At 44.4% G+C, this 17,497-nt stretch overlaps 1 protein-coding gene and 1 non-coding gene across 5 annotated transcripts in view; one reads left to right on the top strand and one right to left on the bottom strand.

Annotated features, from left to right (window-relative positions):
* Positions 1–4,573: 4,573 nt before the first annotated feature.
* trnaq-cug (transfer RNA glutamine (anticodon CUG)) lies at positions 4,574–4,645 on the top strand. The gene has a single exon. It is a non-coding gene; the product is annotated as a tRNA-Gln (tRNA).
* A 5,705-nt stretch (positions 4,646–10,350) lies between these two features.
* Positions 10,351–17,497, bottom strand: part of zbtb8os (zinc finger and BTB domain containing 8 opposite strand) — a 37,662-nt gene continuing 30,515 nt past the window's right edge. For all 4 annotated transcript variants that reach the window (XM_059949151.1, XM_059949153.1, XM_059949154.1 and 1 more), the window contains exons 6-7: positions 14,069–14,105; positions 10,351–13,969 (exon numbers count right to left, since the gene is read on the bottom strand). In XM_059949151.1, the coding sequence (XP_059805134.1) occupies positions 13,883–13,969; positions 14,069–14,105 (124 nt within the window). In that variant the 3' untranslated portion in view covers positions 10,351–13,882. The remainder of the gene's footprint in view (positions 13,970–14,068; positions 14,106–17,497) is intronic.

Here is a 17,497-nt window from a genome sequence, read left to right as displayed (position 1 = left end):
TTGCTATTCATATACCTAAAGAAGCTTTTACTATCCTCCTTTATATTCTTGGCTAGTTTACCTTCGTACCTCATTTTTTCTTGGCATATTGCCTTTTTTGTTATCTTCTGTTGCTCTTTAAAAGCTTCCCAGTCCTCTGGTTTCCTGCTCATCTTTGCTATGCTATACTTCTCTTTTATTTTTATACTGCTCTTTACTTCCCTCGTCAGCCACGGCCGCCCCTTACTCCCCTTAGGATCTTTCTTCCTCTTTGGAATGAACCGATCCTGCACCTTCTGCATTATTCCCAGAAATACCTGCCATTTTTGTTCCACTGTCTTCCCTGCTAGGGTATTGATCCATTGAACTTTGGCCAGCTCCTCCCTCATAGCTCCATAGTTCCCTTTGTTCAACTGTAACACTGACACATCCGATTTTCCCTTCTCCTTCTCAAATTGTTGGTTCTTATCTTTTTACAATATTTTTATTCGGAAGAAAAAAACAAGATTTACAGAGTGCAACACATAGATACATCTCAACATAACGTGTACATTCATATATTATGATAAAATTGATCAAAATGTTATAGCATAACACATAAAGGTATACCACTCTGTAATCAAAAATTTAAAGATAAGTCATACATCATAAAAGAAATTTTTTATATAAAAAATTGTAAGTTAAAAATTGACCTTGGAGCAGCTGAAAGGTTTTCTTTCAGTGGTATTGAAAGACAAGAGAGCTGATGATATGAAAATCCAAATGTATCATTGTTTCGTGGGAGCTAAAAGTGTTTATAAGGCATGTTTTCAACCTCCTATGCACTGGTTAAAAAGGACTGAGTGTTCTCGTCACATATTTTATTTCATCAGGTTCGTGGTCTCACTAACTTTCAGCCATATGAACCCCTGGCAAACAAATAAAATGAAGTAGGCGTGTGTGTGAATGTCAGCTGCCTGGTGTGCTGGTAGCAGCAAACACATCAGAGGCTTCTAAGCGACATTTAAAAGGGCACGCTCTCTCCCCCGCTTCAGCTCTCATGTCTTTGAACACCACCCCCAAGAGAACCATATCTTTCTCAGTCCGTTTCCATTGCGCAGCACAGTACACAGGCAAACAAGCTGGATCTGCTTTCAACGGATGCTGCCCGACCTGCTGAGTTGATCCAGGTGTCTGTACGTGTTGATTTGACCACAGCATCTGCAGTGTACTTTGTGTTTACAGTACACAGGCATTTCAGCCCACACGAGTGAATCTGCAGATGCTGGAAATAAATAAAAACACAAAAAGCTGGCAGAACTCAGCAGGCCAGACAGCATCTATGGGAGGAGGTAGTGATGACGTTTCGGGCCTACGATGTTTTGCCGACCTTAAACTTGTTATCACCAGGAGTGGGAGTGGAGACAAACTCCCACTACGATACCTATCAAATGCTCCCAGTGGTGTGCACCTCAAATAGCCTCTGACAACAGCCCAGCTCCTAGCCTTCATGTTTGGCTACTAAGCCCGGCTGAACCATCTCTACCGACAGGAGAAGGGGCAAAGGCTGGTTACCGGTGCCTTAAGCTGGTCGCTTTGGGCAAATGGGGCTCATTAGCCGTGGCTGGCAGCTCATCTAGTCAAGTCAAGTCACTTTTTTTATTGCCATTTCGATCATAACTGCTGGTACGGTACACAGTAAAAACGAGACACAGGACCACGGTGTTACATGACACAGCACGAAAGCTACACTGAACTATGTGAAACAACACAGAAAAAAAGAAACTACACTAGACTACAGACCTACCCAGGACTGCATAAAGTGCACAAAACAATGCAGGCATTACAATAAATAATAAACAGGACAATAGGGCAAGGTGACAGTCCAGGCTCCGGGTATTGAGGAGTCTGATAGCTTGGGGGAACAAACTGTTACATAGTCTGGTCGTGACAGCCCGAATGCTTCGGTGCCTTTTCCCAGATGGCAGGAGGGAGAAGAGTTTGTATGAGGGGTGTGTGGGGTCCTTCAAAATGCTGTTTCCTTTGCGGATGCAGTGTGTAAATGTCCGTGATGGCGGGAAGAGAGACCCCGATGATCTTCTCAACTGACCTCACTATCCGCTGCAGGGTCTTGTGATCCGAGATGGTGCAATTTCCAAACCAGGCAGTGATGCAGCTGCTCAGGATGCTCTCAGTACCACCCCTGTAGAATGTGATGAGGATGGGGGCTGGGAGATGGACTTTCCTCAGCCTTCGCAGGAAGTAGAGACACTGCTGAGCTTTCTTTGCTATGGAGCTGGTGTTGAGGGACCAGGTGAGATTCTCTATCAGGTGAACACCAAGAAACTTGGTGCTCTTAACGATCTCTACCGAGGAGCCGTCGATGTTCAGCGGGGAGTGGTCGCTCTGTGCCCTCCTGAAGTCAACAACCATCTCTTTTGTTTTGTTCACATTAAGAGACAGGTTGTTGGCTCTGCACTGGTCTGTTAGCCGCTGCACCTCCTCTCTGTAAGCTGACTCATCGTTCTTGCTGAGGGGACTCACCATGGTCGTGTCATCGGCGAACTTGATGATGTGGTTCGAGCTGTGTGTTGCAGCACAGTCGTGGGTCAGCAGAGTGAACAGCAGTGGACTGAGCACACAACCCTGGGGAGCCCCTGTGTTCAGTGTGATGGTGTTGGAGATGCTGCTCCTGATCAGGACTGACTGAGGTCTCCCAGTCAGGAAGTCTGGTATCTAATTGCAGAGGGAGGTGTTCAGGCCCAGTAGGCTCAGCTTTCCGATCAGTTTCTGAGGGATGATTGTGTTGAATGCTGAACTGAAGTCTATGAACAGCATTCAAACGTATGTGTCTTTTTTGTCCAGGTGGGTGTTGTGAACTACATATACCTGTCTGGACACACTGCTCCTGTGGCTCCTCCCACAGACCTCAGTATAAAGGCGATTGGAGGCACAGCCCCGGCCTCAGTCTCCAGGATGTTGTGTGGTGGTCACTTGCTGCTTGTTCTTTCTTCCAGCCAATAAAAGCCTATATCTCATCTCACATCTCTGAGAGTTATTGATGGTGCACAAATGGGTTAGGGCCAGGTGGAGGGTGGTGGCAATGGCGTCGTCTGTTGAACGGTTGGGAGGGTACACGAACTGCAGGGGGTCCAGTGAGGGGGATGGCAGGGGAGAAGGAAAACTCTGATCTCAGACCTCCACTGCCTAGCAGCTACACCCACTCATTGGGGAAGGGTTTGGGAGTAAAATCCGGAGCGGAGTCCCTAAGGCAATGAGTCCCTACTTTGAGTTCAATGCTGACTGGCAACTCCTGCGACGCTTCTGGTGCCAAACTGTATTGGTCTCAGCCGAACCTTTGGGTTCATCAGATGTGTGGAGATGGGGAGCTTGCTAAATGGGCAGCAGCTTGCTCCCCATGCAACACACACAAAATGCTGGTGGAACGCAGCAGGTCAGGCAGCATCTATAGGGAGAAGCGCTGTCGACGTTTCGGGCCGAGACCGTTCATCAGAACTAACTGAAAGGAAGGATAGTAAGAGATTTGAAAGTAGGAGGGGGAGAGGAAAATGCGAAATGACAGAAGACCGGAGAGGGTGGGGTGCTGAGAGCTGGAAAGGAGATTGGCAAAAGGGATACAGAGCTGGAGAAGGGAAAGGATCATGGGACGGGAGGCCTAGGGAGAAAGAAAGAGGGAGGGGAGCACCAGAGGGAGATGGAGAATAGGCAGAGTGATGGGCAGAAAGAGAGGAAAAAAAAGGGGGGAAAACTAAATATGTCAGGGATGGGGTAAGAAGGGGAGGAGGGGCATTAACGGAAGTTAGAGAAGTCAATGTTCATGCCATCAGGTTGGAGGCTACCCAGCCGGTATATAAGGTGTTGTTCCTCCAACCTGAGTGTGGCTTCATCTTGACAGTAGAGGAGGCCATGGATAGACATATCAGAATGGGAATGGGACGTGGAATTAAAATGTATGGCCACTGGGAGATCCTGCTTTCTCTGGCGGACATGGCCTATGTCTACTATCTCTTACTATCTTTCCTTTCAGTTAGTCCTGACGAAGGGTCTCGGCCCGAAATGTTGACTGCTCCTTTCAACGGATGCTGCCCGACCTGCTGAGTTGATTCAGCTTGTTGATTTAACCACAACACCTGCAGTGTTTACTGTTACAGAATTTTCTGTGCGTTTCTCGGATTTCCAGCATCAGCAGATTTCCTCTGGTTTGTGAAATCCCAGAGCCAGCTAAACAATTTCAAAGAATTACGAACAATTTCCAAAGACAAACTATTAGACATAACAGGAAAGCTGCACACCCACGATACACCGAGAAAAGACAATCCGCAAACTAAGTGGGAGAAAAACTTTTCTGTTTTTTTTTAACCTACCCCTGGTTGTGACAGAGCGGCGTGAGTGACAGAGTTTGAGTGTGATGTTGTAGCGCAGAGGTAACCGGGTCCAACTCTATCGGTTCTCCCGGGATCTGAGCTACAACCCCGGAGTTGAGGAGTTGGTTTGAACCCTCTGAGGTTCAGACCTCTGGAGATGAACTATATACGGCACTGTAGGAGCCGCCGCTCAGAGTCTGTGAGAGCGGCAGCCGCCCCACCCCTTGCGTGGTTCCATGGTGTAATGGTTAGCACTCTGGACTCTGAATCCAGCGATCCGAGTTCAAATCTCGGTGGAACCTCAACGGATAACTCTTTTTACCAATAAAGTAAAAAAAAACCTCGATACAAAAGTTTACCCATTTATACGCCGCAGGTGCAGATATAAACTACACTTGATTGTTGTAATTAAACATAACTTTCCCATGATTGAAATGTCTAATACCAGAGGAATTGTGTCTAAGGTGAGAGGAGGTGATTTCAAATGAGATGCTTGGGTAATTCTTTTGCAGACAGGGAGAAGAATGTCTGGAATGTCCTGCCAGCAGTGCTGGTGAAGCTATGATAACAGGCAGATATGGACATTGTGCAGGCAGAAGGGATTAGGTTAGTTTGGCACTTGATCCTGGTTTCCTCCCACATTCCAAAGATGTATGGGTTAGCAAGTCATACACAAGGGAAAGTCTGCTGATACTGGAAATCCAGAGCAACACACACAAAATGCTGGAAGAACTCAGCAGGCCAGGCAGCGTCTATGGAAATGAATAAACTGTTGATGAGACCCTTCTTCAGGACCGAGAGGAAAGGAGAAAGATGCCTGGATAAACAGCTGGCGGGCGGGGGAGAAGAAGGATACCTAGAAGGTGATAGGTGAAGGCAGGTGGGTGTGATGCACTATCAATAACTCCAAAAGATTGGAAGTAGAGTAAATACTGAAAGGCAGTAAAATGGACCATGTCCATGCTGGATGACTGTGGGAGGAGCAGTGACACAATCACCTTTATCCAGGGGTCTGTGGGGGGGGGGGGGGGCGTGTCCAGACAGATAAACATGGTTTACCACAGGTGGGAAAGGTCAAGGGCTGGAGAGGGAGGAATCTGATAGGAGAGGAAAGTGGGTCATAGAAGAAAGGGAGGGGCACTGAGGGAGGTGGTAAGCAGGTGAGAAGAGGTAGGAGACCAGAGTGGAGAATAAAAGGACCGGGGAGGGGGACAGAATTTTATGGCAGGGAGAAGCTGATATTCATACCATCAGTTCGGAGGCTATCCAGACAAAATATAAGGTGTTGCTCCTCCACCCAGAGGGTGGCCTCACCATGGCACAAGAGGAGGCCACGTACCGACATATCAGAATGGGAATGGGAATCAGAATTAAAATGTTTGTTCACCGGCTCAGGAAGGCAACTGGTCGCCCACTAATTTCAGGGCAGTTCATGACAGGCAATAAATGCTGGCCTCTCTGGTGATGATCAGAATGCCCAAACTGTTGAATTTGTATGAGGCTTTGCTGAGTGTTGTGTGAAGTTTTGGTTACCTACCTATAAGAAAGATGTAAATAAAGTTGAAAGAAGACAGAGAAAATTTGCAAGGATAATGTCGGGTCTGGAGGACCTGAGTTATAAGGTAAGATCGAATAGGTTGGGACTTTATTCCTTGGAACGTAGAAGATTGAGGGGAGATTTGATGGAAGTTTACAAAATTATGAGGGGTAAAGACAGGATAAATGCAAGCAGGCTTTTTCCACTGAGGTTGGGTGGGACCACAACCAGAGGTCATGGGTTAAGGGTAAAAAGTGAAAAGTTTATGGGGAACATGAGGGGGAGCTTCTTCATTCAGAGGGTGATGAGAGTGTGGGACGAGCTGCCAGCACAAGTGGTGCACGTGAGCTTGAGGTCAACACTTAAGAGAAGTTTGGATAGGCACACGGATGGTAAGGGAATGTGGTCCTGATGCAGGGCGATGGGACTAGGTAGTTAAATGGTTCAGCAGGTGAACCAAAGAGCCCATTTTTATGCAGTACTTTCTATACTCTAAAATATGCCAGATCTGTAAGTTGTGCAGAACAGGGTGGTGTCCTCATACTTGTTTTGTTGGTATGATCTTGTTTTCAGTGATTTACCCTCATATGACTCGCTTCTCATCACTGCTTGATAATGCTCATTTAACTACTCCATTGGTCAGGGTCAATCATGGGTGTTGCATCCTGTCTAGATACATCAGCCAAGGCAGTACAGTATGGAGAGCAAGCTGCCCTCTCCACCCATCTGATGGACCCAAAGAAATGGCAGAGACCGATAGTTTGGCACCGGCGGTGTCGCAGGAGTTACTAGTCAGCATTGAACTCAACATAGGGCTGCTTTAGGGACTCCAGCTCCAGATTTTTCCCCTCGGGGTTTACTTCCAAAACTGTCCCCATGAGTGGGTATATCCACGAGGCAGTGGAGGTTTAAGGTCAGTTTCTGTTCTACATGAGCTGCCAACTACGGCTTACAAGCCCCATCTGCCTGAAGCGGCTGGTTTTAAGGCACCAGTAACCCACCATTGACCCTTCTCCTGTCAATAGAAACACTGGCCTTGGTTCTCAGAGGCTATTTGAGGTGCATGCCATTGGGAGCATTTAATAGCAAGTGGAAGTTCATCCCCACTACCTCCCCTAGCCATAACACCTTAAGGAATTAAAAAATTAGACTGGACAAACCATGCAACACTGCCACTGGACACACTAAAGGTGCTCACAGCCAGTTGACGTTCCAAAATTACCCTTCCTAATTACAGGCAGAGGATAGGATTAATAGCAGGGTCTTGGTGTGAAGGAACAGATAGATCTTGGGATCAAAGTTCAAAGATCCCTCAAAGTTGCCAGGCAATTTGATAGTGTTGTTAGTTGGAGAACTGAGTTCAAGAGACAAAGTTTAAAGAACATTTATTATCAAAGTATGTACAACCTTGAGATTCATCTTCTTGCAGGCAGCCACAAAACAAAGAAACTGAAAAGAACCCACTAGAAAACAAACACATAACAAAGACCGTCACACTCCCAATGTGTGAAAAACAAAGAACAAATAGTGCAAACAATGAAAAAAGTAAACAAATAGTAGACTGAACATTAACTGCAGAGTTCGCAGCCACTCTTGGAGTATTGTGTTCAGTTCAGAATCAGAAGCAAGTTTACTATGACTGGTCTATGTTGTGAAATTTGTTGTTTTGCAGCAGCAGTACTGTGCAATATACTAAAAAAAAAATTCCAAACAGCTTCCAGGACATCCTCAGACTGTGTTGGTTGTTGATGCAAAACAACACATTTCACTATATGTTTCAATGTACTTTGTACATGTGACAAGAAAGGGAGTTTGTGGAGTGCCTCTGAGATGGATTCTTAGAGCAGCTTGTACTGGAGCCTACCAGGGAGAAGGCAATTCTGGATCTAGTATTGTGTAATGAACCAGATTTGATAAGGGAACTCAAGGCAAAGGAGCCATTAGGAGGTACTGACCATAATATAATAAGTCTTAATCTACAATTTGAGAGGGAGAAGGGAAAATCGGAAGTGTCAGCATTACAGTTGAACAAAGGGGACTATGGAGCCATGAGGGAGGAACTAGCCAAAGTTGACTGGAAGGATACCCTCGCAGGGATGACAGTGGAATAACAATGGCAGGTATTTCTGGGAATAATTCAGAAGGTGCGGGATCAGTTCATTCCAAAGAGGAAAAAAGATTCTAAGGGGAGTAGCGGACGACCATGGCTGACAAGGAAAGTATTAAAAGAGAAGTATAACATAGCAAAGATGAGCGGGAAGCCAGAGAATTGGGAAACTTTTAAAGAGCAACAGAAGATTACTAAAAAGGCAATACAGGGAGAAAAGATGAGGTACGAAGGTAAGCTAGCCAAAAAATATAAAGGTGGATAGTACCAGCTTCTTTAGGTATGCGAAGAGGAAAAAAATTAGTTAAGACCAAAGTTGGGCCCTTGAAGGCAGAAACGGGTGAATGTATTATGGGGAACAAGGAAATGACAGACGAGTTGAACAGATACTTTGGATCTGTCTTCAGCAGGGAGGACACAGACTCAGATATAATAGTGGCCAGAGGACCTAGGGTAACGGAGGAACTGAAGGAAATTCACATTTGGCAGAAAATGGTGTTGGGTAGACTAATGGGACTGAAGGCTGATAAATCCCCAGGGCCTGATGGCCTGCATCCCAGGGTACTTAATGAGGTGACTCTAGAAATTGTGGACGCATTGGTAATCATTTTCCAGTGTTCTATAGATTCAGGATCAGTTCCTGAGGATTGGAGGATAGCTAATGTTATCCCACTTTTTAAGAAAGGAGGGAGAGAGAAACCAGGGAATTATAGACCAGTTAGCCTGACATCAGTGGTGGGGAAGATGCTGGAGTCAATTATAAAAGATGAAATAACAGCACATTTGCATTGTTGTAACAGAATTGGTCCGAGTCAGCATGGATTTACGAAGGGGAAATCATGCTTGACTAATCTTCTGGAGTTTTTTGAGGATGTAACTATGAAAATGGACAAGGGAGAGCCAGTGGATGTAGTGCACTTGGACTTTCAGAAAGCCTTTGATAAGGTTCAAAGCAGGAACGGGGTACTGATTGTTGATGATCAGCCATGATCACATTGAATGGCGGTGCTGGCTCAAAGGGCTGAATTGCCTACTCCTGAACCTATTGTCTATAAAGCTAATCTTTAATGATCAGATACACAGATTTTCAGATGGGGATTTTCAGCAAAGGAGCTGTATGTGGGCTGGTTTCAATAGTATGGGCTTACTGCATCACTGATATTCAGTTGCACTCAGACTAACGGACGAGAATAGATGTAGGAGCTTCCTTTGAGGGTGTGAATGCAGAAATGCATCTGTGTTCAGTCTGACACTTATGGGTGGAGAGTGGAGGTACATCTCTACCAAAGGAGGTGGAAGGCACTCCTTCCATTTACTAGCCTGCAGGTCGCCCTTGGGCAAGGTGTACCACCTGCTTAGCTCCCATCCCCCCACCCGATCAGGGTCACATGAAGCCATGGGAGCAGGTGGTGAGCTGATGGATGGTCAATTGAGCAGTTGGTGCAGATCACAAGTCCTGGTTATGTGACCAGTGACACCAAGGAGACAATCTCTGAAGAGAATTGATAATGGCTGGGCTCACCCATCTTGTAAAGACCACTTTTTTTTTTCATTTTAAAATCTTTTTTTATTATTATTGAGGATCAACAAAGAAAAAAGTCAATATGTCATTATGTACAATGAAGAATTAAATTGGCAAATAACTGATTAACAAAGCTAAGCAATATATCAATAATAAGAAAAAAAGTGTTAAGAATATTTTTTTGAAAGAAAAAGAAAAAAAAGAACCCCTACTAAGAAAAAACCCTTACCAACTGAAAAAAAAAACACCGAAAAAAAACCCCATTGGGAGCACGACCCCGGAGCTATACATCATACAAGCTTCTATAGAAGAAAAACATCAATCCGCCAAATCAATTCCATTTAAAGAACAATCGGAAGGAAACCATATTAATTAACTCAAATCAGAAGATAGTAGTGGGCAAATGAACCCATCTTTTCTCAAAATCAAGTCCAAGATCAAAAGTTTGACTTCTGATTTTCTCCAAACTAAGACAAATAAAACTTCCCAGCCTCAGAAGATGACCACTAAATTACAAGTATCTTGATGTTGGCAAGTGACAACTGGACACCGATGCTTACTGTAACAGCTTTATTGAATTGTACTTTTAAAACTGCACAATGTTTACAAACCCTGATCAGAGTAAAATATTAAGAACAATGTAAATAATTCATAATACATTAAATGCTGGAGCAACTCAGGAGAGGCAGCATCTATGGAGACGAATAAACAGTCGACATTTTGGGCCAAGATCCTTCATCAGGACTGGAAAGGAATGGGGCAAAAACTAGAATAAGGTGGAGTGGGGGGGGGGGGGGAAGGGAAAGAGTACAAGTTGGCAGGTGATTGGTGAAACTAGGTGAAGGGGAAAGTGGGTGTGGGGAGGGAGGGATGATGTGAGAAGCTGGCTGGTGACAGGTGGAAGATGTAAAGGGCTGAAGAAGGAATCTGCTCTACTGTGTGAAAGGAACATGGGATTCACAAATAAAAATTCTCAGTTAAATTGATCAAAATTTCTGGTTGTAATTAAATGGATAAAGGGTTGGTGGCTGAATACTTTTACAAGGCCCTGTATACCATACCAAGAAGCAAAATTTTCCTTGGAGGATGTTTAAAAAAATAAGAGATTAAAATCATTTTCACTACAAATAAATCCATTGAAAAGTGAAATGCATTGTTCCAACATCAACACTGCCTTAAATTGCTGGAAATAACAGGCAGGTCAGGTGACATCTGTGGAGGGGGAAGCTGAGATAACGTTTCACACTGAGGACCTTTAATCAGCTCTAGAAACAGTTAGAAATCAAACATGCTTTAATTTGCAGGGAAGGGTGACACAGTGGAGAAGAGAATGTCTGTGATAGTACGGAGACCATGAGGAAGTGACTGACACAAGCGGTAATGGTGGTGTCTGGTGGGAAGAGGTGTTGTTTCCAGTTCATCTGTCTGCAGGAGCTGTAATTAGGAGAGGTGTGAGGATAGAAGAGATAAAGAATACCCAAACTGTGATACAACACCCTGTATGTTCTGGAAGGGACTGTCTGGAATTGGGACACAATGCTGGAGGAAGAGATTCTCAACATTTAGATCAAGGGTTCCCAAACTTCTTTACACCATGGATCAATACAATAAAGCAAGGTGTCTGTGGACACAGGTTAGGAACCCCTCATTTAGATCGTTAAGTGCACAATCATTTTGAGATTGAGCACATAAACAGGCTTGTGCTGTTGACTGGGCATGACACTTGGATCTCAGTATGCAACAAAAACTGATTCAAGAAATGCTGAGCATCTTGAACCTATCTGTAAGCAGAGGTGGATGGGAAATGTTAAAGTTGGAAAATCACACACAAGATGCTGGAGGAACTCAGCAAGTACAGTCGATGTTTTGGGCCGAAACCCTTCGGCAGGACTTCAGCAGGCTTTTCCTAGACGCTGCCTGGCCTGCTGAGTACCTCCAGCATTTTGTGTGTGTGCTTGGATTTCCAGCATCTGCAGATTTTCTCTTGTTCAAAGCTGTATCAGTTGGCATTCTAACCTGTTCCAGTGAAGATGAACACAAATAGGAACCTTACAGCCTCTGCACTGGTCAGTGAAGCCTGCAATTTCAGGTAAATAGCATTTCTGATTTTTATTGGAACTGAACAAGTTGATGAATGCTCGACATATCTTCCACATTTTCTTTCAATCAGTGTTTTCCAATGTGCAGACATTGGAAAGGATTCAAAGGAATTTCACGAAAATTATTCTGGGATTGAAAGGCTTATCATACAGGGTTTGGATAGAGTGCATGTGGAGAATATTTCTTACAGTGGTGGAGTCTTAAGACCAGAGGACACTGCCTCAGAATAGAAGGACTTCTTTTTAAAACGGAGATGAGGAGGAACTTCTTCAGCTAGAGAGCTGTGAATTTGTGGAATATGTTGCCACAGGTGGCTGTGGAAGCCAAGTCATTGGGTATATTTAAGGCAGAGGTTGATGGATTCATGATTAGTCAGGGCATAAAGGGAAATAGGGAGAAGGTAGGAGTTTGGGGCTGAAAGGGGAAAATGGATCAGCCATGATGAATTGGCAGAGAAGACTCAATGAGCCAAATGACCTAATTCTACTCTATCTGATGGTCTTTTTTATGCTACGGACCCCTACCAATAACCGAGATGTCTGCTGACCCTAGGTTGGGAAGCCGTGCTCCAGATGCTGCCTGATCTACTGAGTAGTACCAGCAGTCTGTTATATCAGACATCTAGCATCCACACATTTATGTTTTTTTGCCCAAATAATTTATTTCTGAATTAAAAAAATATATTTCCATTTGGAAAATTCCACAGTTGGCTTAATCATTTCAAGGTTCAAGATTCAGAATATGCTAGAGGAACTCAGCAGGATAGGTAGTTTATATGGAAAAGAAGGTTGTAACAGCTGGGGGGGGGGTTAGCGGGGATAAGGTCTCACTACCTATTAAATGCTCAGATTGGCATACGTTTCAAATAGCCTCTGACAACCAAGTCCAGTTCCTGGCCTTCACATGTGGCTTAGCTACCAAGGCCAGCAGAACCACTTCTACAGACTGAAGGGGCAAAGGCAGGTTCCTGGTGCTTTAAAACCAGATGGGTTTGTCAGCCATGTTGGGCACTTCATCTAGGAGAAGGAAAACTTTGATCTTAAATCTCCACTGTCTTGAGGCTGTATCCACATGCAGGGACGGTTTCGGGAACGATCTGAGGAAAAATCCAGATTCTGAGTCCCTAAGACAGTGCTACGTTGAGTTCAAAGCTGTCTGGCTGCTCCTGCGACAGTGCTGGTGCCAAACTGTGTCGGTCACTGTCACTCCATTTGATTTATCAGTTGCGTGGAGAGGGGGAGCCTGATGCATGGACAATAGCTTGCTTTCCATATTGTACTGCCCTGGCTTGCGTATCATGTTGACAGCTAGGATGTAGTTTCTGTGGTCGATCCCAACCAATGGAGGGCCTGATGGAAAAGAGCCTGAGAAGTGAAGGACCTGATGAAGGGTCTCAGCCTGAATCGTCGACTCTCTAGATGCTGCCTGACCTGCTGAGTTCCTCCAGCATTTTATAGTCACAGAAAAGAACAGCACAGAAAAAGGCCCTTTGGCCCATCTTGTGTGTGTTACTCTGCAGAATCTCGTGTTCAAGTTTCAGATTTATTATCACATGTACATCGAAACATACAGTGAAATGCGTCGTTCACAATAACAACTGACACAACCGAGGATATGCTAGGATGTTACCTCACATTCCGGTTCTAGCCGGAATCCTTTTCCACCCTACTTTAAGTTTGATTGTTATTTAGATTTTATCCCGAGTTATCTACCTTACATGTTAGTTCTTAAAGACACCATATCATTCTGTAGTTAGGCCACTCCATGTGATAGATCTGTTGTTCCACCTTGCTAGAGTGATATTCAAATATCTGAATATGTCACTAACAGTTTCAGATCTGATATATTAAAAAATGCACCCAGTGTTAAAAACCTTACCAGCAATCTCATTCAGTCTGTAAGCATGCCAGACAAACAGCCGGATTGCCAGCACTGCCCAAAAAGTAGAAACAAGGTATCCATCCATTTCAGAAGGGTTAGAATTAAGTAGAAATACATTATTCTACCAAACCTAAGTAGATGGGATATACTTATCCAGCTCAGGACAGATATTTTCTAATTTACTGAATTACCATCTTTGCCAGAAGTGTCACATCTGGACTTTCTTCGTCCAGCTTGGCAAGTTAACTTCTTTTAATAAGTTAGTGTTTGCTCAACAGGTAGTTTGCCAGATATTAGCCCACCTTGGCACATTATTTCCAACACAGTTATTGTAAAAAGATACTTTGGACATAGTTTTTGATAGACAGAACGGAAAAGCAGAGTGAAAAAAGTCAAATATCAATGATAACAAAAATCTGAGGCGATTGCTCTTCATGAATCTGCATTGCTGAGTATGTGATGGCCTTCACCTCTGTGCCCTGCAAATGTAAACAGAGAGAGTGGCAGTAGTCAGATAGGGTTTAGGGCTCCGAACAAAGCAATTTTTAAAGTCAGAAGGGATGGCATCTAATCATTACCTGAGGATGCTTGGCCAGATCAAATTCTTCACCCCATCTTAGAGTAGAAATCAAGTTGTTAGATTTTAGATTACATCACAGGTAAAGCCCTCCCAACCATTGAGCACATCTACATGAAACATTGTTGTAGGAAAGCAGTACTATCATCAGAGACCCTCACCACCCAGCCCATGCTCTCTTCTCACTGCTGCCATCAGGTAGAAGATACAGGAGCCTCAGGACTCGCACCACCAGGTTCAGGAACATTTACTACCCGTCAACCATCAGGTTCCTGAGTAAAGGGAGATAACTACACTCACTTACTCATCCATTGAGATGTTCCCACAACCAATGATCTCACTTTAAGGACTCATTATCTTGTTATCTCATGTTCTCGTTATTTATTGCTATTTATTTATAAATGCATTTGCACAGTTTGTTGTTTTCTGCACTCTGGTTGATCTTTCATTGATCCTGTTATAGTCACTATTCTATAGATTTGCTGAGTATGCCCGCAGGAAAATGAATCTCAGGGCTGCATATGGTGACATATGTGTACTTTGATAATAACTTTACTTTGAACTTTTACATTTTAAAAAATAAAATACACGCATCAAACAAAAATCTTAGCACAACTTCCCATTAAAGTACTTACTGAAGTATCAGTTTAAATGCTGTTAGATACGGGATATAATGTGATATTGTCATTGAATAAATATGGACAAGTGGACAGTGCACTTGTTTGAGAGAACACATCAAACTAAATTGCAATGGATGTACAGTTATTCTTATTGCCAAAAGGAATCTCTAGTTGGGCAGTCTTTCATTGATTCGGTTATAGTTACTCTTCCATAGATTGGTTAAGTACACCGACAAGAAAATAAAACTCAGGGTTGTATATGGTGACATATGATTGGGTTTTGGCAATTTACTTGAAAACGTTCTGTAGCAATACTCAGAGAAATCATCAGTGTGCTGTTAATTGTGCAGTCCTCTAAATACTTGGCCTTTATATACTGGCTCAACTGCTCCAAGAACATAGAATTTTGGTTGCATGTAAGCCAACAGCAACATTGAGGAGAGTACTTTGCAGACCAAAAGAATGAATCAAACTATTGAACAAGACCATCGTGGTCTACAAAATCCAACGCATGGACTGCAGCAAATATTACATCGGCTAAACCTGGAGAAAATTATCTACAAGAACCCATAAGCATTAACACGCTGTAATGTGACATGACCAGCTCTACCTCGTCTCTACCCATGAAGATTAAGAAGGGCACAAATTTGACTGGGTATTCGTGAAAGTTATGGTGCAAGCAAACACGTGACCTGCAAGAAAATTCCTTGAAGCGTGGTTTTCTGTGAAAACTTCTGTAAACAGACATGTAGACCGATCCCAGTTATCAGCTAATGCAGGCAAAATTCCAGACAACAATGCATGAAATTTGCCACACAACTAATCAGTGACAAGACCTACTCCTTACATCACAAGTGAGTTTCTGTAATGCCAACCAATTAGCCAAGCATTTGGAGGGCACCACAATTAACAGCACACTGATGAGTTCTCCGCATATGATGATGAAAGATTTGGAAGAAAATGACCAAGACTGGAGAACACCTCAACCCAAACTTCGACCATCCGATCTACACAATTTCTGAATGGTAACATATATGAACTTTAATAATAAAATATATTTTGAACTTTGAACCATGGATACTTTAAAATTTAAGCACATAAACCAACACTGAACTTGTGCCAATTTACAAAACTTGAAAATCTCCAAAACCCTCTGAATATGCAGGTCTTGAAACTTAATTTTCAATTCGCTCAGTAGATCTCTTCCCTGTTTGCTGTGAAATGGCTTCAGGGGTGGTGATCAAATATTAAATAGACAGATGGAAAATGGGGGCAAAAAATATCAGAACTATTTGAACAGCAACAGAATAAAAAAGGAGAGACTGAGTGAGGTAGTTCTCTTTTGGAAGAGGACAGTGAGGCTTTGAGAGGAAGTGCGGCGGCGGCCATTTTCAAATTGTCCAATTGCATCTCAGATCAGAGTTCTGAGAGGCGGGACTGCGCAGGCGTGTGAGGAGGCCTGGGAAGGAGGGAAGATATAAAAAGAACGCAGCCTTATGAAGCGGGCAGCGGAGTGCGCCGGGAGCAGAGTGTAGGGCTTGGGCTCAGGGGGCTTAGGCAGAAGAGGGCACAGTCGGCTTATCTTTCAGTTCTTGTTATTTTTCAGTTTTTCGGGAAGTATGAGTGTGAGAGCAGCTTGTTGTTCTCGGTGTCGGATGTGGGAGGTCCTGGAGTCTCCGAGCCTCCCGGACGTCCACACCTGCACCAGGTGCACCGAACTGCAGCTCCTGAGGGACCGAGTTAGGGAACTGGAGCTGCAGCTCGATGACCTTCGCCTGGTCAGGGAGAGTGAGGAGGTGATAGAGAGGAGTTACAGGTAGGTGGTCACTCCGGGGCCACGGGAGGCAGATAGGTGGGTCTCGGTCAGGAAGGGGAAGAGGCAGGTACTAGAGAGTACCCCGGTGGCTGTACCCCTTGACAATAAGTACTCATGTTTGAGTACTGTTGGGGGGGACAGCCTTCCTGGTGGAAGTGACAGTGGCCGGGCCTCCGGCACAGAGGACGGCCCTGTAGCTTAGAAAGGTAGGGATAGAAGAAAGAGGACCATAGTAATAGGGGATTCGATAGTCAGGGGTTCAGACAGGCGGTTCGGTGGAGGTGATCGGGAGTCTCGGATGGTAATTTGCCTCCCTGGTGCCAGGGTTCGGGACGTTTCTGATCGTGTCCAGGATGTGGGAGGGTGAGCAGCCAGAGGTCGTGGTACATGTAGGTACCAATGACATAGGTAGGAAAGGGGAAGAGGTCCTGAAACGAGAGTATAGGGAGTTAGGAAGGCAGTTAAGAAGGAGGACCGCAAAGGTAGTAATCTCGGGATTACTGCCTGTGCCACGCGACAGTGAGAGTAGGAATAGAATTAGGTGGAGGATGAATGCGTGGCTGTGGGATTGGAGCAGGGGACAGGGATTCAAGTTTCTGGATCATTGGAACCTCTTCTGGTGCAGGCGTGACCTGTTCAAGAAGGACGGGTTACACTTGAATCCTGGGGGGACCAATATCCTAGCGGGGAGGTTTGCTAGGGCTACAGGGCAGACTTTAAACTAGTAACATGGTGGGGGCGGGAATCAATTTGAGGAAACCATGGGAGAGGAGGTTAGTTCACCAGTAGAGCAAGTAAATAGAGTGTGTGAGGGAGGAAAGGCAGGTGTTGGAGAAGGGATGCGCTCAGCCCGAAGATGTAGGGGAGAAGAAAGAAAAGGATAATAAATTTGAATGCATTGTTAGGGATGGAAAGAGAGGAGGAGATGGAGAGTATCTTAAATGTATCTATTTTAATGCTAGGAGCATTGTAAGAAAGGTGGATGAGCTTAAAG

This window comes from Hypanus sabinus, chromosome 24 (genome assembly GCF_030144855.1).
Source record: "Hypanus sabinus isolate sHypSab1 chromosome 24, sHypSab1.hap1, whole genome shotgun sequence".
In the NCBI taxonomy this organism is placed as follows: Eukaryota; Metazoa; Chordata; class Chondrichthyes; order Myliobatiformes; family Dasyatidae; genus Hypanus; species Hypanus sabinus.
The sequence above is the reverse complement of the archived record's forward strand: the minus strand, read 5'-3'. Positions and strand labels throughout refer to the sequence as shown.